At 35.0% G+C, this 23846-nt stretch overlaps 1 protein-coding gene across 1 annotated transcript in view; it reads left to right on the forward strand.

Moving 5' to 3' along the window:
* Positions 1-23846, forward strand: part of FNDC3A (fibronectin type III domain containing 3A) — a 149342-nt gene that overhangs the window by 12269 nt on the left and 113227 nt on the right. The window contains exon 2 of the mRNA XM_081046246.1: positions 11342-11479. Coding sequence (XP_080902372.1) covers positions 11381-11479 — 99 coding nt within the window. The 5' untranslated portion in view covers positions 11342-11380. The remainder of the gene's footprint in view (positions 1-11341; positions 11480-23846) is intronic.

Here is a 23846-nt window from a genome sequence, read left to right on the forward strand (position 1 = left end):
AGAGCTTCAAATTACATGATAGAACTGTAAAGAGAAATACTCCAATATGCAATTTTAGCAGAGATTCCAGTACCCCTCTCTCAATAATTGATAGAACAAGTAGAATGTAAAACCTAAAACTGTAAAATTATGTGAAGAAAACAGGAGACAATTTTTGTGACTTTGGATTAGGCAAAGATCTCTTAGATACAACACCAAAAACATCCATCCAATAACAAATTGATAAGTTGAACATCATAATTAAAATTGTTCTTCAAAAGACATTGGTAAGAGAATGTAAAGATAAGCCACAGACTGGGAGAAAATCTTTGTAAACCACTTAACTTGATCAGTATATCCAGAATATATAAAGCACTATCAAAACAGTAATATGAAAACAGAACAGTCCACTAACAAAATGGGCCAAAGTATTGAACAGATACTTAACCAAAAATCTGTATAGAGTGGCAGATAAACACATGAAAACACATTGAACATCATTAGTTATGAAAATGCAAAGGCTGGGATTACAAATACTAGGAAAATTGGGGGGTATATGATGGGTAGGGTCTTTTTCTTGATTGTAGTAATGGTTTCATAGATATATTCATGTGTCAAAATTGTATCAAGTTGTACATTTTAAAATGGGTTATTTGATATATATTAATTATACCTCAGTAAAGCTATTTTTAAAATCTAGAGTAGTTGCCATGTACATGCTTGATACGTGTTTGTTTAATACATTTAACTCATTACTCTTCCATTTCCCAAGAACATTTGAAAGTTTCTTTTTTCTTCTTTTTTTTTAACCTATAGGAAATAGCAGTTTCAATCTGAGAGGAAATTTGGTTTGGCTCAATTTATTTGGCTGAAATATCCAAAGGTAATTTAAAAGGCCTCATTAAACTTGATTACTTTAAAACACTTTCATCTCTTTAAGGAAACTATTTTTACCTATTTCTAGTTAAAGAACAATAGTGTATTCACATCTGGGATGGGGACTTCAAGAATGAAGTATCCCTTACATTGATAACAGCTTGACATCTTCATTATCACTTAATACTTATGTACAAATTAGTTTTAGATTTGTATGGTCCTAGCAGCATCAGGTTAACCTGGGAACTTACTAGAAAAGTGAGTTATTGGACCTCACACCTATTGAATCAGAAACTCTAGGTGTGGAACCCAATAATCTGTGCTTTAGTTAGCCCTATAGTGATTCTGATACATGCCAAAGTTTGAAAAACACGGTCTTAGAGCAACAGTGGGACTTTAAATACTTAGATACTGGTAGTGGTGGAATTCGTTTCAAGAAATCTCACATGATGGCATACTTAAGATTTGTGCAGTTTCTCATACGTGAATTTTGCCTACAAAAGAGAACTAAACAAATATTGAATAGTAGTTAATGAACCATGGCCTAAAGTGTTTAGTGGTGAAATATGCTGATGCCTGCAACTTTAAAAAAAAAAAAAAAGATCGATAGAGGACTGCATATGATAAAGAAAATGTTAATCTTAGAATCTAGATAGCAAGTGTATGGCATTCACTGTTTAATAATTTCAGTTTTCCTGTAGGTTTGAAACTTTGTGATAAAATAAAATCCTCACATGACTCCTTTTTCAGTTTATGTGCAAGAGAATGAAATATGTCCAGATGTGCTCTTAGACAAAATAATGGTAGGTGGTAATGAAATTTTAGTATCTTAACAATAATTATAGATATAGAAGACTATGTTTTAATACATTGATACTGCATTTATTTATCTTACTAATTGGCTACTTGAGATTTTTCTAGCCAAATTAAAATTAGATGTTAAAATGTGATCTCACTAATGTTCTCTAAATTACCTTCATTGATTGACTCGATGTATCGATGAAAAGGTTCGTCAGTTATACCTATATGATCTAGTTATTCTCACCTGTAAAGACAGACACAAATTACTGGTTTTTAGAAAATATTTTATAGACGTCACAACAATCACATGGAAGCTATTTAGGTTAAAAGAGATTTTAAAAGACATGAAAACCAATAGTGTGTGCGTTTGGTTTGAGTCCTGATTCAAACAAATTTTAATAAAAATTAATGAGAATTTGAAATTTGAACACTGCATATTTGATTTAAGGAATTACTTTTACGTTTGGTAATGATTTTGGATTATGTTTTTTAAAAGGGTTTTGGATTATGTTTTTAAAAAGGGGTCCATATCTTTCAGAGATACATGTTGAAATATTTTCAGATGAAATTGTATAATGTACTTGAAAATAATACAAAATGGGAAGATGTAAGAGGTGGTATAGATGAAATCTGGCCATGAGATGAAGTGGTTGAAACTGGGTGATGAGAACATGGGCGTTCATTATACTATTATCGTTGTTTAGGAGTATGTTTGATATTTTCCACAAATAAAAATACTAAAGATATGTTAGAGGTTAAATTGAACTTTTGCAGCATGATCTTATTACATATTTTCCAAGTATTTTTGACTTCTAAATGCAGGGTAGGAAGGCAACCTATTTCTAAGTTAAGAATTGCCTCAATTTATTTTTTTTTTTAGTTGCAGTCTTTTTTGGTACCAGATCTTGTACCAGTGTTCCTTTTATATTTCCAGTGACCAAAGAAATGAAAAATGAGGAGAGAAAGACCAAGAAGACGCCTGAATTAATCATAAGTCTTTTGAATAATCAAGAGTTGTGTTATTTTTTTTCCTATTGGTATTAGTCATTTAAAATTATTGATAGAACTATACTTACTATCCCTTTCCTGTCTTACTTTCTTAACAAGTATAAATTTCTTTTATAAATTCAAAAAAAGCACAACTGTTCTTTTACATCTTAACGAAAGTTCACATTAAGATGTGGAAATTTAGGTGAACCAAAATGATGCATTTAATTAATTGCGTATATTTTTAAGTCATTTTTCTGGAATATGGTTAATATCCAACAGGGTAATTGTAAGAACTAATTAGTCTTAGGGAAAAATAAAACAATTTAAGGTGGTTTTATTAAATATAAAATATTTAATAAAGTTTCTGATAAGAAATGATAAGATGATTTTGCAGACTGATTCTCGTAACTTTCGTCTCAGGAAATTCCACTACAGGTGATTTAAAGTATCTTTTAAAAAACCTAGTCAAGTTTAGAAGTTAGAAAATCCAAAACTTAAAAAATGAAATTGAGGCTTAAATTGGAAAAAATGCATTTTAGGATAATCATTTTGTAAGATGAATTAGTCATTTGGATAAGGTCCAAATTCAAGCAAAATTTATTGAAGTATTTCTGAAAAGGTATTTCAGTGGTTGATAAGCCAAATGTGACTCTGTAGTTGCCTAGGGCTCTGTAAGACCACTTTTAAATCAAAATTTTTATGAAAGTGGCATAGTCATATCCACATTACAAAAACAATGGGGAAATAGAGAAAAATATTACGGTAATTCCACCATCTTAATATAATTCCTACTGTGATTTTAATGTTTTTACCTAATTTTTTTATATGTATATTTTCAAGTACTCCTGAATTCTAATTTTAAACGTGATACTAAAACTCTTTGGAGTGTGTAATAGTCCTGTGATTTCAGATATGGCCTTTGGAGTCATACTTTTTAGTTTCTTTGATTTAGACAAATCAAAAGACCAGAAAAATACATTGGATTTCTCAATCAAAATGTACATATGTTTTCCTATGGGTCCCTCAATTATGCTATGGCTGTAATCCAAGTAAGATCCTGCTTTGTATTTTCCCACATGCTTTTTAAACAAGTAGAGCCAAAATTTGAAACCTCAGGTCAAGCTCATTGTCATGAGCTAGCTACCTTAGGTTCTAGGTGTAGGCTATTGTTATAACAACAGCATCCTTAGACTAAAACAAAATCAGGTAGGATGGATAGGTATGAATGAGGAGGTTAAGAAGAAAAACTGGCAGAATATTTGAGTAAGGAAACTAGCACAGATTCAGAATTATTGCAGTGACTGAGTGAGAAACAGTACTGTTTTCTAAACCTAATAGAATTATGGACTGAATGTGTACTCCCCAAATTCATGTGTTGAAACCCTAATCCCCAATGTGATGGTGTTTAGAGGTGGAGTCTTTGGGAAGTATTTTTGTTTAGATGAGGTCATGAGGATGGAGCCCCTATGATGGATTATTAGAAGAGGAAAAGATGAAAGCTTTCTCTCTTTCCCTTGGCCTTGTGAAGATAGAAGGTAGCTAGCCACCTGCAGGCCAAGAACAGAGCCCTCACTAAGAACCTGATAATGATGGCACCCAGTTCTTGGACTTCCCACCTCCAGAACTGTGAGAAAATAAATGTCTGTTGTTTAAGCCACCCAGTCAGTGGTACATATTTTGTTCCAACAGCCTGAGCTGACTAAGACAGTGATTGGTACTGATAAGTGGAGTGCTGCTATAACAAATGCCTAAAAATATGGAAGCAGCTTTGGAAGTAAATAGTGGGTAAAGGCTAGGAAAGTTTTGAAGTGCATGCTAGAAAAGGCCTAGATTGCTGTTAAGGGACTGCTAATGGCGACTGGTGAGAACTCAGAAAGAGCTGAAAGAAAGCGTCCATCTTCTTAGAGAATACATAAATAACCATGAGCAGAATGTTGGTAGAAATATGGACAGTAAAAGCCATTCTGATGAGGTCTCAGATGGGCATGAGGAACCATTGTTAGTGGATAATGGAGACAAGGCAATCCTTAGTATAAAAGGACGAAGAACTAGGCTCACCTATATTCATGTTCTGTCTAGTGTTTTGCGGAAGGTAAAACTTGTGATGAAAGTGGATGTTTAGCTGAGGAGGTTTCTAAGCAAAGTTGAATAGTGGCTTTGTTCTTTCTGACCACTCATAGTAAAATGTGAGAGGAGAGATACGAATTGAAGAAGGATTTGTTAACCAACAAGGAACCAGAACTTAAAGATCCAGAAAATTCTCAGCCTATCCATATTGCAAAAAATGAGGAAGCATGTTGGGAAGAGAACACCAAGAGTGGCTGACTAGCCCTTTGATGAGGATATTAGTGTGGATGTGAGTCATGGACCTAATCAGCATCTCCACAGAAACCAGGCAGAGAAATGGAATTATACTGGCAGAAACACTGCCAGTTGGGACTAAAGGAAACAGAGAAAATGGAAGGGAATAAAGGAAATCTCCAAACTTGTATTATCCTTCAAGAAAAGGGAAGAAGGACCCAAAAGGAGACTCAGAGATCATCAGGTCTGCTACTCCCATCACAGGTCCAGAGTGCACAGGCATGAGGGGAGGGCTACCTGCACCTCAATTTGAAAGGATGGGACCTCTGCCAGCAGAGCCATATGGGTGGAGCTCCACCAAGCTGAAGTGATGTCCACGGGAATGATTCACACCACTTTTGGGTCCCTAGGGCAGAGCATGGAACCAAAGATTATTAGTGAGACTTAAGATCTAATGATATTTGCCTTGCTAGATTTTGGACTTGCTTGGGACGTGTCACCCTTCCTTCTGATTTCTGATTTTGGAAAGGGAATGTCTATCCAGTGCCTGTCCCGTCGTATTTTGGAAGCATGTAACTTACCTGGTTTCACAGGTTCACGGCTGGAGAAGAATTTTGTCCCACGATGAATTGCACCCCTAGTGTCACCCAAATCTGACTTAGATGAGACTTTAGACTTCAGTTTATGTTGACTTAAGACTTGCTGGGTTGGAATGAATGTATTTTGCATGCAAGAAAGACATGAGTTTGGGGGGTGGGCAGGGAAAGAATATATGGACTCATTGTGGCTTTCCAAAATCAGTATGTTGAAGCCTTAAGCTGTAATGTGATGGCATTAAGAGATGGGGCCTTTGGGAGGTAATTAGGTTTAGATGAGGTCACGAGGGTGGAGCCCCCATGATGGGATAGTGTCCTTATAATCTAAGAAGACGAAGAGAGACCAGAGCTCCTTTTCTCTTGGCCATGTGAAGATACAGCGAGAAGGTGACTCTTAGCAAGCTCGGAGGAGGGGCCACACACAAACCTGATGATGCTGGCACCCCGACCTTGGACTTCCTAGCCTCTAGAACCATGAGAAATAAATGTCTGTTGTTTAAACCACCCATGTCTACTAGCAGCTGGAGCAAAGTTTGCAGATATTTTCTCCCCTCCACAGGTTGCCTTTTCACTCTGTTGAACGTGTCCTCTGATGCACAGAAGTTTTCAAATTTTAGTCCCATTTGCCTGTTTGTGCTTTGGTTGCCTTTGCTTTTGGTGTCATATATAAGAAATCATTAACAAGGCCAATGTCAATAAAGCTTTTCCCATTTTCTTGAAGTTTTATAGGTTTGGGTCTTACATTTAGGTCTTTAATCCATTTTGAGTTAATTTTTGTATATGTTGTAAGATGGGTCTGATTTCTTTCTTTTGCATGTGGATATGCAATTTTCCTATCAGCATTTGTTGAAGAAACTGTCCTTTCCCCATTGAGTGATTTTGGCACTCTTGTCAAAGATTATTTGACCATATACAGAAGAGTTTATTTATGGTTTCTCTATTCTATTTCATTGATATATTTGTCTTTATGCCATTATCACACTGTTTTGATTACTGTGGCGTTGTAATATGTTTTGAAACCAGGAAGTTTGAGTCTTCCAACTTTGTTATTTTTCAAAATTGTTTTGGCTGTTCGAGGTCCCTTGAGATTCCCTACGAATTTTAGAATGAATTTTTTTATTTCTGCAAAAAAAGCTATTTAGATTTTGAGAGGGATTACATTGAATTTGTAGATCACTTTGGGTAGTGTGGACATATTACATATTAACTCTTCCAATCTATGAACAGATACCTTTCCGGATGTCTTCTTTAATTTCTTTTAACAACATTTTGTAGTTTTTAGTATACAAGTCTTTTACCACTTGATTAGATTCATTCCTAAGTACTGTATTCTTTTTGATGCGATTGTAGCTGAAATTGTTTTCTTAACTTCCTTTAAAGATTATTCTGTTAGTATAGAATACTAACATAGAAATGCAACTAATTGTTATGCGTTGGTTTTGTATCTTGCATTTTTACTGAATTAGTTCTGACAGGTTTGTTTTTTAAAAATCTTTGGGGTTTTCTACATATAAAATCATGTCATCTATGAACAAAGATAGTTTTACTTCTTCCTGTCCAATTTGGATGCCTTTTATTTCTTTTTCAGGCCTAATTACTCTGACTAGGACTTAAGGTACTATGTCCAGTAAGTACTGTGAATAAATATAGTGAGAATGAGTATCCTTGCCTTGTTCCCGATCTTAGAGAAAGAGCTTTCAGTCTCTCATCACTGAGTTTGATGTTTTTCTATGGGCCTTTCATATGTGGCTTTTATTATATTGAGGTAGTTTTCTTCTATTCCTAGTTTATTGAGTGTTTCTATCATGAAAGGGCATTGAATCTTATCAGATGGTTTTCCATCATTTGAAATGATCATGTGGCCATTTTAATGTATAAACATGATTTTATTGAAGTACACACAGAGAAGTACATAGTACACAACTTATAGCATAAAGGAGTGGCAGGTACCACATAGTAGCCTCCCAAGTCAAGAGACATAGAACAATACCAGCACCCCAGAAACTACTTTCATGCACCTTCCAATCCCCATCCTTTCCTCCTTTCCAAAGGCAATTGCTGTCCTGGCTTTTAATACCATAGATTGGTTTTAGCCAGTTTTAGACTTTCTATAAATAAAGTTGTGCAGTATGTATTCTTCTGTGTTTGTTTTTCACTCACATTTTATTTGTGGAATTTATTCATGTTCTCTGTATCACTAGTTCATTAATTTTTATTGCTGTATAGTAGTCCAATTGGATGACTTGGATACAGGGTAACATTTACTGTGGAGGGATGTTTAGGATGTTTACAGTTTGGGGCTGTTAAAGAATAATGCGGGGCCGGCCCGGTGGCTCAGGCGGTTAGAGCTCCATGCTCCTAACTCCAAAGGCTGCCGGTTCGATTCCTACATGGGCCAGTGGGCTCTCAACCACAAGGTTGCCAGTTTGATTCCTTGAGTCCTGCAAGGGATGGTGGGCAGCAGCCCCTGCAACTAAGATTGAACGTGGCCCCTTGAAGTGAGCTGCTGCTGAGCTCCCAGATGGCTCAGTTGGTTGGAGCCATCAGGAGTCCTCTCAACCACAAGGTTGCCAGTTCGACTCCCGCAAGGGATGGTGGGCTGTGCCCCCTGCAACTAGAAAGGGCAACTGGACCTGGAGCTGAGCTGCACCCTCCACAACTAAGACTGAAAGGACAACAACTTGACTTGGAAAAAAGTCCTGGCAGTACACACTGTTCCCCAATAAAGTCCTGTAAAAACAAAAAAGAAGAATGCTTTTATGTACCTTAATGTGCTTTTGGTGCACACATGTATACATTTCTTCTTGGTATATCCTAGGAGTCTTGGATCACAACTGAGTCATAGAATAGTTATATGTTAAACTTTCGTAGATAATATCAGATTGGTTTCCAAAGTGATTTTATGAGTTTTCATTCCATATGAGTGTGCCAGTTGCTCTGTAGTGTCACTAATACTTTGAGTTGTCAGTCTTTTTCATTTTTATTATCATATTGAATATGTGGGGGTATTTCATTATGATTTTTAATTAGCTCTTTCCTAGTAATTAATTTGGCAATCTTTTCGTATGTTTATTGGTCTCTTGAGTTTATACTTTTGTGAAGAGCATATTCAAGTCCCTTGTCATTTTTCTATTTTTTTAAATCAGTTTGTAAGAGGCATGTATATGTGCTAAAAATGTGGTCTTTTCCAGTTATATGTGTTGTAAATATCTTTGACTTGCCTTTTCATTCTCTCAAATATATTTATTAGTGAATGGTAGTTCTTAGTTTTAATGAAGTTCAAAGTATTATTCTTTTCCTTTATGATTTAAGAAATATAATTGGCACCCTGTTTAGAAAAAAAAATCTTCCTCTGTCCCATGATTATGACGATATCTTTTAGAAGCTTTTTGGTTTTACCTTCTTTACCTGGCATTAACACTTTTAAAGTGTTGTTTAATTTGACATTAATTAAAATTACAGACTTAGAGAAAAGTTGTAATAATAGTGAAAAGACATCCAGCCTTTCTTTACCCAAATTCCCGAGATGCTAGTCTTTTATTATGACTATAAAGATAGTTAAATATTGATATATAGATAGAAACAGTGAGATGTCAGATCTATCTTGTACTCGTATACACAAGTTGATTTTTAAAAATTCAGAATATTTCAGGTCAGTTTGTAAATCATGATAGCTTGAAATGGGCCATGGGGAAATATTATCTCATGGAAATTAGCAAACAAAAGAAATCACTCCTTCCAGTTTTTGTATATATCACTCTTTTCAATTTACAAAAAAAATAAAAACAAATGCATAACTTAAAACAAGTGGGTATTTGGTCACAAGAGAAGATGAAAATATAGGAAGTGAGTAGTAACAAAATTAAAAGAAATTGATTAAAAGAAGAAGCTGACTTTCTGAGCAGGAATGAAAGGAATTTTTAGGTTTCTAAAAGCAACATTTCAGTTGCATAATTGAAGTTTCCAATTTGCAAGCTGAAGTAAAACCACCTGTTTTGCATATAGTGTGATAAATATGGCCATACAAGAAATCGATTCATAAATGAAACTTTTGATGTGTTATAGCCTTGCAAAGAATAAAATTAGAGAAAACACTTAAGTGGAATGATAATATGGGAACAAAGCATATGGCTTCAGATCCAATCTATAATAGCATTGAGCTAGGGATGAACTGGAGGTTCAGAAAAAATTTGTATTTGTAAAGCTTCCAGTCTATCTTCTGAAACCAGACTATGGTTGTATCTTCAGTATTATGTTCTAAAATTTAAGTAATAATGGTGCTTTGCAGTTTTAGTTAAATATATAACATATTACAAATATAGTAAAATGACAAAATAAAAATTACTCAATGGTAGTGTTTTTTTTAACTTAACTAATTTACAACAATAATAAATTACTTATAAACTTTCTCTGGTTAATCCTGAGTTAGCTTCCCTAAAATATTTCTTCTTAAACGAAATTATGTCACATGCAAGAGAGAAAATTATACATTGACACTTTCCCATCTTAAAATTCTTTGTATGTTCTGCAGACTGAAATTATTTGAAATGATTTAAAGTACTCAGTGATTTTATTGAACTTTAAGAAACATAGCAATATAGATTAAGCCATAAGTTACATTTTCCCTTTATACATATATGTGTGTATATATATGTGTGTATATATTTAAACATATGTTTAAATACTTACATATGTTATGTTCAAATGCATGCATTTTTATGAGATAGTTAATATAAAATGTTTCATGTTATGGTGTTATATATAAAATCTTGAAGTAGATATCTGTAATGAATACTTTATAGCAGTTTTTATATCTCTAAATAAGTGTTTTTAGATTAAACCCAACTTGTATTAGAGTTTCTGCAAATGTTTAAGATTTTAAAATAAATAACACGAATTTAATGTCTTATAAAAGTTAAGCATTTTGATGCTACTGAATAGTACAATGCTGCAAGCATCTAAAAATGTTATTTTGCCTTTCAGTGTAGATATGATAAAATTTATAATTGAGCTCAATTATGCTCATCTGGACATATAATTTGTTGATGTTTTATTGGTTGACGTACATGGTAGACTAATACTGCTTACATCATCAAGTCCTTTACTTTTTATATAAAGTGATACTCTGTCTATAGTTAAAGATTTCTAAATGTTTGTGCTTTTATCACTGAAATGATTTAGTTTACCTAAAGTAGGTATGACTTCGAAAAGATTAATAAAACCAAAATGATGGAAGGCCAATGTCAGAACGTAAAACTTAAAACCTGAAGGTTCTTATTTTAATCCTGAGCAAATTTTTCTACCATTTTGCTCTGTCTGAGAAATAAATGAAAAATCATAATTCTTGTTTAGTTCCTAGAGACTGATAGGACGATGAGGGAGAATTGGGTCTTTATAATCAACTTTTCTACTCATAGAAAAAAAAGTCAGTGGTAGAATTGCCTCACTCCATCATTGCGTTTAGGTGCCTATCCCAATGTTTAACTAAAGTAGTGGTGGTTAAATTAAATAAATATTGTATAGAGATGAAAGGGATAGAGAAACAGGGAATTTAAATAGAAGCTGTTTTATTATATCTTAGTTTTTTGTCTACATTGACATATAGTTGGTTAAGTTGTAAGAAATATATTTCCTTAAATGGTCTGTTGACAGAAAAAGTAGTCAACAGGATATTGTAAAATTTCCTTTGATAAGAATCTCTTTAGGTTAAAGAATGAGACAAATCTTGAATGTATTGTATTTTAATATAGTATTTCTAAGAATATACACATAAATGGCTATGTATTTTTGTTTTTCAGAGTTGAAGGGGTATCCGGTATATTAATGTCTTATTGATAATGGCAGAACATCCACCACTACTGGATACATCTCAGATTTTAAGTAGTGATATTTCTCTTCTCTCTGCCCCTATTGTAAGTGCAGATGGAACACAACAGGTAAGGAATCTGAATGTTTATTTTTTATTCTAGTATACATGTATTTATTCTAGTATACATGTATTTCAGAAGAACACAAAATTTTAAACAATAAAAAGTTCCCAACAGTGGGTTCTTGTTAATTCATGTTTTAAATCCAGTTCAAAATGTTGTTTTGGTTTCATAAGACAATGAAATAATGAGACTGTTTTTGAAGTCACTTCGAAAATTTCTCACTAATTAATGTTTAAATTTTTTGTGTATATATTTAGTTGCCACTAAAGTTGTTTTGTTTTACTTTAGACAAACAATGTACTAGGCCCTGAGGTTTATTTATTTAATCTAAGTTTAACCTTGTACCTTAATGATTATTATAATTATGTGATTAAATGACTGTCAAATTATATAATAATAAAACTTTTTCTTCCTATTTTCCTTTCCTCTCCAATGGCTAACAACATAATAAGTAATAATGAGGAGGAGAAGGAACATTTTGAGTGCTCACTGTGTGAAAAAAAACATTGTGCTAAGAACTTTATGATCTTATTTAATTCTTTCAGCAATACTATGAGGTAGGTACACCTGTACCTATTTTGCAGGTGAAACAAAATGAAAGGCTCAAGATCACACAAAGCTTTTTCTCCTAACCATTACTCATACTGCCTCCCTGGGAAACTAGGAAAAAAATAGTCATATTTTGTTATTTTACAAACGTAGTGTCTGTAGTGGACAGTTATGATTTGCTTATAAGATAAGGGGCTACTTTATTAACCTTGATATTGAAAAATCAAGAGCGATTGGCTTGAGTTGTAATTTTTTCTGTTTTTAATAAGCATGGCATAAAAAGTGTATCCTGGTTTTAATCTTCACATGTGCTCAGATAGTTTTTAGCAGCAACTTCATTTCACTAACTTCTTTTTGTCAAATTTAAGTCTGTTAAGATTTCTTTTCCTGCAAAAATAATAAATGTGGCACATATTCATTTACTTTGAGGCTCTAGGAGTGTCTTTAGCTGTTACTATTGCCTCAGGCAGGTCACTGGCTTCACATTGTTTATATAGTCTATAATGCATAAAAGAATCTATTAAGCAGTTAATTACAGTAATTTGATGTTGCTACAGAGAAGACAGCAGGCTGAAACAAGACCACGATGCCCTCTCGAGACTTATTTCTTTTCCCCAAAATGAGATTCTATAAGCAGAATTTTTCTGGAAATGTTAGGGCACCATGGCTAGCATATAGCCGTACTGGTAGAGATGAATATAGAGAAAGGAGTTGGGGATAGAAAAACCTACTAGAGCAAGATGTAAAGAATCAGGTGGGGTCATTGAGTCTAGAGGACATGTTTTTAGGCAGGGTTTGAAAAACAGGCCTTCAGGAGGTGAAGTAAAGCCTTAAATTCTAACTAGCTGAGTGTCTTGTAGTTTTATGGGGAGAGGTCAAGATGAATGGAAGGAGCACAGGACTTGGTTGATAGATTTAGGTTTGATTTGGGTGACCTCAGACAAGTTATTTTACTTCTCTGAATATGTTTGCTTCTCTATAAAATGGAGGTAATAATAGTGTCTTGGAGCAGCTGTAACTGAGGGTGAAATGAGCCTGAAGGAGCTCAGAAAATGTTTGCTGAATCTAAATTGAAGCACTCAATAAATGTTTAGAAGACTGAAGAAATTGGATCAAAATAAACTAGGAGATAGTTATACTAAAGTGTAAATGTAAAAGTGGACTGATAGCTGTGGTAGGAATGGAAGGAACTGAACAAAAGTAGATAACAGTAAGAGGTGAGAGGTCAGTAAACTTGACAACAGGTATTTCTTTGTCTTAACTTAGGAACTTACTGGTATGCCAAGCGTGACCAAGTTAGAGCTTGCCTGTGGAGATCCGACATCTGGTTGGGCATGTGCCCGGAGTGGGAAAATAAACTCAGAGACAGTTTCTGATGGGAGGAAATGTCATGGACGAGTACATGCATGTTCAAAATTCAAGATAACAGATAGTTTGCCCCTTGTCTTGACATTTTTGAGAATATAATACTATTTCTTGGGAATATATTATGGGATGATTTCTGTTTCACCTCTTGAAATCAAACTAATTTTCTTTATAGTTGACCATCAAGATTATTATTGCCTCAATATTTTCTGGTTTTATATAGTAAACATATTTGCTACTGTGTCATACATAGTGAGTCTTTTGGCTTATGAATTATACTACAAGGAATCCCTCCTGACATCACTGTTACTAGTGTTGCTTTTAGGGAAGCTGTAACAGACATTTATCATTCATTTTGACTAGCAACATTTGAACCATTTTTTATGTTTGAAGAATCCTCATCCCCCTTTTTTTAAATTAATAGACTTTACTTTTAGAGCAGTTTTAGTCAATGGAGAGGTTCTCTCATATGCCTCTTCCACAGTGTTACCCTCTTATGAACATCTTGTATTAGTGTGGTACATTTGTCACAATTACTGAGCAGTATATTGATGCATTATTATCAAGTTCTAGTTTACTTAGAGTTCATTCTTGGTATTCCACAATTCTATGAGTTTTGACAAATGGATAATGTCACGTATCACCATTACAATATCGTACAGAATAGTTTCACTGCCCTGAAACTTCCCTGTGCTCCACCTGTTCATCCCTCTCTCACTTCTTACCCCACCCACTGTCCCTATTTTATCTTTTCCAGAATGTCATATAGTTAGAGTCATACAGAATGTAGCCCTTTCAGACCAACTTCTTTCACTTAGCAGTATGATCTAGACAATTTCTTTTCATGGCTTAATAATGCATTTCTTTTTATTATTGAATAATATTTCGTTGTATGAATGTACCAGATTATTTATCCATTCACACATTGACAGCTTGGTTGTTTTCCAGTTTGAGCAATTATAAACAAAGGTGCTTTAAACATTCATGTGCAGGTTTTCGGATGGACATAAGTTTTCAACTCAATTGGGTAAAATACCTAGGAGCACAATTGGTAGATCATGTATGGTAAGATTATATTTAGCTTTATAAGAAACTACCAACTGTTTTCCAAAGTGGCTGTACCATTTGGCATTCTCAAGCATGTGCTTGATTTAAGATTATATCCTTTCTTGCTAGAGGAGGTAAAAACACACGAGTCTATGAGTGTTTGTGCTGCCCTGTTAGAACCTCCAAATCTGCCGTAGGGAATTTGAGCTTCAAGCACTAGTGAAAAGCTCCCAGCTCTATTCACTGTTGCCACCATCAAAAGAAAAGTTCACATATTTCAGTTTCTTGTGTGCTTAAGCTTTCCTAATTTAACTTTACCTTCTCTAACGTCTACTCATTTACCTTCCAAAAAGAATGAATGCATTTAAACTTTTGGTGAAGATTTTTCAAAACTCAATCTGCCTCTCTGGTTTATCAGTCTTCTCCACTTCATTAATCTATTATTGTCATTACTATTGTTGTTGTTATTATTATTATTTTGTAACTGTCTCACTTGTACCTGTGGAATTTTAATTTATGGAGATGACTGAGTAATGACATGGAGAGGCTAATGCCATTGAAAGAAAATTTTGACTTACGTTTTCCAAAAGAAGGGAGCGTACCACACCAGGCCACAGGAAAAGTATTAGTTTTGGTCAGAAGCAAAAGCAAGAGGCAAGCCTAGCCCAAAGTTGGTATTTCTGCAGGAAAGACACAGCAGATAAATAGTTTAGGATTGGCTGCTTTTAATAATTGTGGCAGACAAGAAATAAGTGTTGACAAGAATGTAGAAGAAAAGGGCACCCTTGTACACTGTTGGTGGGAATGTAAATTGATGTAGCCACTATGGAAAACAGAATGGAGATTTCTCAAAAAATTAAAAGTAGAACTACTATATGCTCCACCAATTCTACTTCTGAGTATTTATCTGAAGGAAATGAAATCATTATCTCAAAAGGATATCTTCACCCCCATGTTCACTGCAGCATTGTTTACAATAGCCAAGATAGGGAGACAACCTAGGTGTCCATCAGTGGATGAATGGATAAAGAAATTGTGATGTCCACACACACACACACACACACACACACACACACACACTGGAATATTCAGACATGAAAAAGAAGGAAATCTTGCCAGTTCTTATCACAAGGAAAAAAATTTGTAACTACGTGTGGTGGTATGTGTTAATTAAACTTACTGTGGTTATCATTTCACAGTATATTCATGTACCAAATCATTAAAGTCAGTTAAAATTAGTACAGTATTGTATGTTAATTATTTCTCAATAAAAAAACAAAAATGGAAAATAATTCTGGCAGGCCTTGGGTTATACAGTGGTCTTTAGTTGCCTTAAGGCATGGGAAACACTGGCGTGTGTGTTACCAGTTCAATAAGGAGATGGATGGAGTTGTAGACTTGGAATTGGTTGGTTTACATATGAGAAGTGTGCTCCTGGCCCAGTCTTTGCTATCCCTAGGAAATAGTTAGCCTTTGGGAGGGGCAGTCCTTTTCCTCACCAACTCAGCCACAATGCCAGATCATCAAAAACACAGATATTCTTGGTATTCCACAATTCTGTGAGTTTTGACAAATGGATAATGTCGTGTATCACCATTACAATATCGTACAGAATAGTTTCACTGCCCTGAAACTTCCCTGTGCTCCACCTGTTCATCCCTGTGATTAATGGATGCCAAATAGACGAATACAGAATCTAAGAAAACATAGTACATGCCCTCAGCTTACTTTTTTAAAAAACCTGTTTTAAATTGTGAACTGTAACAAAAATAGAAAAGTATATAAATCAAATATGTAGTGTAGCGTATGATTGTAAAGCATGAATCTTACAAGTGCCAGCCAGTCTAAGAAATAGCACTGCCTGCCAATACCCTAGGAATCACCTGTGTTCCTTCCACATCACAGTACCCTCTGTAGTTGGAGGGTACCACTATCCTTACATTTATAGTAATTGCTTCCTATCTTTTCTTTATAGTTTTATCTACATATGTATCACTAAGCAGTAATGGTTTTGCTTATTCTTTCTCTTTACCTACATTAAGCTTTACTGTTACTGTCCTTCGGGTTTTGCTGGTTTTGTCCAACATTGTTTTTAAGACTCAACCTTATTATGTTGCTAAAATTTGTTCTTTTTTATTGCTGTATAGGATTCCATGTATGAATATATCACAATATATTCATTTATATGTTTTATTCTTAATGGACATCTGGGTGGTTTCTAGGTTAGGATTATTATGAATGATGGGGGTTTTTTGTGTGTGTTTTTTTCCTTTTTGATTTGTCGAAACTCTTGATATGTATTCTGGCTATAAATCTTTTGTTAGTCACTTATGTGATAAATATTTTCTCCTATCCTGGGTTGTCTTTCCACTTTCTTTAGTGTCTTTAGATGAACAGTTCGTAGTTGTAATGTGGTCAAATTTGTCAGTTCTTTCCATCTAGAATTAGTGTTGTTTCTTAAGAAATTCTTCCCTACACTGAGGCAATGAAAATATTTTTCTGCATTCTAAAAAGTACAGTTTTGCCTTGAACATTTTATCCTAAAATCCACCGGAATTGATTTTTGTGAATTGTATTAAGACATGGGTTCAATTTTATTGTTTTTCCATATGTATACCCAATCATCTCAGCACCATATATTGAAAAGACTTTCATCTTCCTGTTGCTTTACATTGATACTGATGTCATAAATTAAGGGACCATTTATTTTAAAACTGTTTCTGGATTCTTAATCCTGTTCTGTTGGTCTGTTTGATTATCTCTATGCCAAGAATACACCAAGACTTTACTTCACTTAAAGTCTTGGTGTCTGGTAGGACAGACTGTCCCACTTTCTTGTTCTTTGAGAGTGACTTGATGTTCTTGGCCTTTGCATTTACATACAACTTTTAGAATTAGCTTATCAGCATACACACACACACACACACACAGCCTGCTGAGGTTTAGATTTGGATTACTGTGATACTGTAGATCAATTTAGGGGAGAATTGATACCTTTACAATGTTTAGTCTTTTAATTCTTGAAGTTGAAGTGTCTGTGTATGAAATTTCATGTTTTGTTGTTGGTAAATAGAAATAGTTTATTTTTTGTATATTGCTTTAATACCTAGCAATCTTGCTGGATAGTAATAATTTCATATATCTTTATTATTTGTAATTTGTAGATTCTAATTTTCTATGTATAAAATCATATCTGCAAATAATAATTTTTTTCTTTTATAATTTTATACCTTTTTTTCTCATTACTGTGGTAAAACATCTGATATAACGCTGAATAGAAGTAGTAGTAATGGTAAACATTCTCATTCTGGTCTTAAAAGAGAATGTTTTTAGCATTTTGTCGTTAAGCATGTTATTTATTATAGATTTTCATAGATATTATTCATGAGATTAAAAAAGTTCCATTCTGTTCCTTGAGTGCTAAGAATTTTTTGCCATAAGTGGGTGTTGAACATTTTTAGTTTCTTTTCCTGCCTCTCTTTTTTTGTTTTCTCCCCTTCTTCCGCCTCGCCACCCCCAACTCCTTTTCAAGCCATTGTTTCTCAGTCTGGTTGTGTAGGACACAGCTCCCTGGCCCTGCTGGCATTCTGAGCCTTGTGCTCCCTCCGGCTGAGGCAGCCGGTCCCAGTTGTTAGTCGGCCGCTCACCGCAGCTCACCGCAGCTCTCACCGGCTGCCGCCCGCTCACACTGGCTGCCGCCCGCTCACATTGGCCACCGGCCGCTCAGGACAGCACACGGTAGCCCACAGCAGCACTCAGCAGCCCAGCTCCAGGGAGAGCCATTGTTCATAATCTTGGTTATAGAAGATGCAGCTCACTGGCCCATGTGGGAATTGAACCAGCAACCTTGGCGTTAGGAGCACAGCTCTCCAACCACCTGAGCCATCAGGACGACCCTTTTCTGCATCTCTTGAGATGATCATATAATATTTCTTCCTAAAATTTTGATAGGATAACTTTACATTGATTATCCTAATATTTAACTGATATTCCTGGGGTAAACTTAACTCGTTTATGTTGTCCTTTCTCTATATTGCTGGAGGTGGGTAAGCTAATACTTTTTTCTAAGATTTTATATTTAGTCTATATTCATGAGAGAGATTGATTTATAATTTTTTCCTCTAATATCCTGTCTTTGGTATCAAAGATATGCTAGCCTCATAAAAAAAATGGGAGTATTCCCTTTTTCCCCCCTATTCACTGGGCAAATTTGTGTAAGTTTAAAATTATTTCTTCCTTGAATATTTGGTTGAATGAAGCCTTGAGTTTTCTTTAACTTAAGTGTAGAATTGATAAAGTAAGTCAAACTCATGCTATTAATACTTGTCTGTTAAGTTTGGAACTAAGCGTTGTTATTAGTGAGATAATCTGATATACGGTCATGTGACTCATGATGGTGTTTCAGTCAATAACAGATGGCATATACCATAGTGGTCCTGTAAGATTACAATGGAGTTGTAAAATTCCTATTGCCTAGTGACATCGTAGCCATTGTAACATCTTAGTGTAACACATTACAGTATTCATGTTTGGAGTGATGCTGGTGTAAACAAACCCAGTTTGCTGCCAGTTGTATATATAATACTTGATAATGATAATGAATGACTATAGTACCAGTTTATGTATTTACTATACTATACTTTTTTATTGTTTTAGAGTATACTCTCTGCTTATAAAAACAAGTTTACTGTAACGGTATGTTGTGTTACACCTATATATATGTGGGTTTATTTCTGGATTTTCAATTCTATTCCATCGGTCTGTGGGTCTGTTTTTCTGCCAATACCACGCTGTTTTGATTATTGTTGCTTTGTAGTATAAATTGAAGTCAGGGAGTGTGATACCTCCAGCTTTGTTCTGTTTTCTTAGGATTGCTTTGGCTATTCAGGGTATTTTGTGATTCTATATAAATCTTGTAATTTTCTGTTCTATTTCTTTAAAAAATGCCATTGGGATTTTGATGGGAATTGCATTAAATCTGTATATTGCTTTGGGTAATATGGCCATTTTAACTATGTTGATTCTTCCAATCCATAGACACAGAATACCGTTCCATTTCTTCTTCATTTCTTTTAATAATGTCTTATAGTTTGCAGTGTATAGGTCCTTCACATCCTTTGTTAAGTTTATTCCTAGGTATTTTATTCTTTTTGTTGCAACTGCAAAAGGAATTGTTTTTTATCATTTCATTTTCTGAAATTTCATTGTTAGTATATAGGAATGCAGTGGATTTTTGTACATTGATTTTGTATCCTGCAACTTTACTGTATTTGTTTTGTTTCTAATAGTTTTTTTTCCTATGTAAAGAATCGTGATCAGCAAAAAGTGACAGTTTAACTTCTTCGTTCCCAATTTGGAGTCCTTTTATTTATTTCTCTTGCCTGATTGCTCTGGCTAGGACTTCCAGTACTTGGTTAAATAACAGTGGTGTCAGGGGGCATTCCTTTCTTGTTCCTAATTTTAGAGAAAAAGCTCTCAGTTTTTCACCATTAAATGTGATATTAGCTGATGGTTTGTCATATATGGCCTTTATTATGTTGAGGTACTTTCCGTCTATACCTATTTTATTAAGTATTTTAATCATTAATGGATGTTGTGTCTTGTCAGATGCTTTTTCTGCATCTATTGATACGATCATATGATTTTTCTATTTTGTTTGTGTGGCATATCACATTGTTCGATTTGCATGTGTTGAACCATCTTTCTGCCCCTGGAAGAACCCCACTTGATCATGATGTATAATCTTTTTAATGTATTGTATTCAATTTGCCAGTATTTTATCTAAGATTTTTGCTTCGGTATTCATCAGAGATATTGGTGTATATTTTTCTTTTTTTGTGTGTTATCCTTATCAGGTTTTGGTATCAGGGTAATGTTGGTCTCATAAAATGAGTTAGGAAGTATTGCCTCTTCTTCAGTAGTTTGGAAAAGTTTGAGGAGGACAGGTATTAAATCGTCTTTGAATGTTTGGCTTCACTTAGTGAAGCCATAGGTTCCTGGACTTTTGCTTTTGGGGGAGTTTGGATGATTGTTTCAATTTCCTTACTGTTGATCTATCTGTTTAGATTTTCAGTTCTTCGTGATTCAGTCTAGGAAGGTTATGTATTTCTAAGAACTTGTTAATTTCTAGGTTATTAAATTTGGTGGCATATAGTCCTTCATAGTTCTTAAATGATCCTTTGTATTTCTGTGGTATCCTTCATAACTTACATGGAGAAACTTCTAATGACCTGCATTGAAGACCAGACACCACCACCATGATGATCACGGCCAAAGCAAAAAGCTTGTTTGCAGTGTTGAAAGAAAAGGCTGGACCGCACTATGGTGCTGAATTCACAGCTAAGTCTGGGTGGGTTAAACAATCCAAGAATTTTTATTCATTATATAATATGAAAGTGAGTGGTGAGTCTGCGAGTAGAAAAATTGGCGGGAGCTTTAATAAACTGATTATAATATGGAGGAAAATAACTTGCCAGAGTAAACATTCAATATGGATGAAATCTTATTCTGGGAATGGATGCCTGAAAGGATTTTCATCCTTGAGGAAGCCAAGTCAGTGATAGGCTTCAAGGCTTTTAAGGACAGGATAACAGTCTTGCTTGGGGGCAGTGTTGCAGGCTACACATTGAAACCCTTTGTGATTTGGCACAGTGAGAACCCCAGGGTCTTCAAGCATGTCAGTGAGTACACACTGCCAGGGTACTACAGGAGCAACAAGAAATCACGGGTTCTTTTTCTCTGGCTTCTCTTTCAAGATGCCCTGCTAAATTGCTATGCCAGCAAGATGTTGAAGAACTGTTTGGAGAATAACATACCTTTTAAAATGTTTCTTAATATTAATGCTTCTAGGCATTCTTCTTTTATTGGTGATCTTTATCCCAATATCAAAGTAGTAGTTCTCTCTCCAAACACCGACTCTTTTGATCCAACCAATGGATCAAAGAGTTATAGCAGCTTTACTGGGGTCCTCCTTTGCCCAGGCTATTGCTGTAACTGAGGAAGACACTGATGCAATTCTGGAAGGATTACAACATCTACTATTGCATTAAGAACCTTGCTGGGGCTTGAGGTGATGTGACCAAGCTATGGGTGAGTGGTATCTGGAAGAAGACACTGAAGAGGCTCATCATGACTTCAAAGGATCTGCCGAGGGTGAAGAGGCTGCAAAAACCAACAAGGCTGTGGTTGAGATGGCAAACAACTTGAACCTGGGTGTGGATGGGAATGATGCTCAGGAGCTCCTAGCGGAGGTTCCTAAGGAACTGACTAATGAGTAATTGTTGGGACTGGAACAGGAATGCAGAGCTGAAGAAGAGTCAAGAGAGAAGGAAACTTTAGGAGAAGGAAAAAAAAAAGAACCTCCAAGAAAATTCACAGTGAAGAGTTTAGCAAAATCCTTTGCAGACATCAATAAGCTCCTTAAAAATTTGAAAACATAGATCCTAACACCGAAAGGTTTTCATTAATAGAGAGGAATGTTTAGGGTGCATTATCTACTTACAAGCAAATCTATGATGAAGAAAGCAAATCTAGCAAACCACTATAGTCATATCTCTGAAAAGAGTGGCACCTCCTCAAGAGCCTCAGGCAGGTCTTCCAGGAGGTCTTCCAGAAGAAGGCCTAGTTATCACAGGAGATGACAGCTCCTTGCATGTTACCGCCGTTGAAGACCCTCCGGGGGACAAGTTGTGGAGGTGGGAGACAGTGCTCTTGATGATCCTGGTCCTGTGTAGGCCTAGGCTAATGTGTGGGTTTGTGTCTTAGTTTTTCACTAGAGAGTTTAAAAAGCAAAAAGAATTTAGAAATTTTTAAATAGAACAAAGCTTATAGAATAAGGATATAAAGAAAATAGTTTTGCACAACTGTACAATGTGTTTGTGTTTTAAGCTAAGTGTTATTACAAAAAGGTTAGTTTTTAAAAATTAAAAAGTTTACAAAAGTAAAAAAGTTACAGTAAGCTAACTTATTATTGAAGGAAAGTATTTTTATAAGATGAGAGTAGCCCAAGTGTGCAGTGTTTATAGTCTACATAAACACTATAGTCTATAGTTCCCTAGGCCTTCACATTCACTCACTGACTCACCCAGAGCAGCGTCCAGTCGCACAAGCTCCATTTATGATAAGTGCCTTATGCAGGTGTCCCATTTTTAAATCTTTTATATTATCCTTTACCATACCTTTTCTGTGTTTAGATGCACAGTACTTACCATTGTGTTACTGTTGCCTACAGTATCCAGTACAGTAACATGGTGCACAGGCGTGGAGCCTAGGAGCAACAGGCTGTATGATAAAGCCTAGGTGTAGTAGGCTGTGCCATCTAGCTTTGTGTGAGTGCGTGCAGGGATGTTGGCATTGTGACAGAATCGCCTAACGACACGTTTCTCAGAACGTATCCCTCTTGTTAAGCGACACATGACTGTATTTGGTATTTAAGTAGTATTAAAATGTTTAAGAAAATTTGAGATTTGTTAATTTATAAGTTTAATAAAAACTTTAAGCACTTGTGATTGGACATTTGAAAAATTTAAAAGAAAATAAACACATTAATTTTATTAATGTCAATTAAAATGTTTAAGCGAGGCTAGAGAAATAAAATATTGTAATAGATAAAAAAGAAAACTTGAATTAACATCATATTAGCGATGCACAATTTGAGAAATATTAGGAAAGTAGAATTGACTTGAATCAGTGGACAACTGCTAGTAGCGCAAAACAGAGCATATAAAAAATTTCCCATGCTTGCTCTTTGAATATTTAGGTGGGTGGCAAGGCTATTTACTAAGATAAATCTTATCAGTCAGGATTGGGAAGGTTATTTCATGGTAACAAACAGATTAAATCTCAGTTTATCAAAAAATTTATTGTTCATACTACATGTCCTTCACAGGTTATTTGTGACTATGCAACTCATAATTTTCACTTAAGATCCAGTCTCTGTGAATAATATTGCTGTTATTGTAGCAAAGGTGATGGCGAACTATGTGTTGACCACCATCCATGTTTCATTGACCAATGCAAGTCACATGGCCAAACCTGACATCAGTAGGGCGGGAAAGAATAATCTCCGTAGGGAGAGGCAGCAAGTATTTGAGGAAAGAATAGTCCTCTACAGTAAGGAACACAGAAGTAGAGTTAAGTTTGAGATTTGAGCGAGTGTAAGAGAAGGTCAATAGAATTGGAGGTGTTTGGGGGATGTGTGAGTAGAAATAATAAAAATACTAGCAGCTACCATTTGAGCTCTTGCTATGTGTCAGATACTCAGTCAAGTCTGAATGTGTATTGTGTTTAATCTTCATAACAGTCCTAAGAACTGCTTTACTATTCCCATTCATAGAAACTAAGAATTAGAAAGGTGTTAAGCTACTTGTTACTGGGTTAAGTAACATAGCTTCTGAAAGGCAAAAACTGGAAT

The sequence above is a fragment of the Rhinolophus hipposideros genome, assembly GCF_964194185.1.
Source record: "Rhinolophus hipposideros genome assembly, chromosome: 4".
Taxonomy (NCBI): Eukaryota; Metazoa; Chordata; class Mammalia; order Chiroptera; family Rhinolophidae; genus Rhinolophus; species Rhinolophus hipposideros.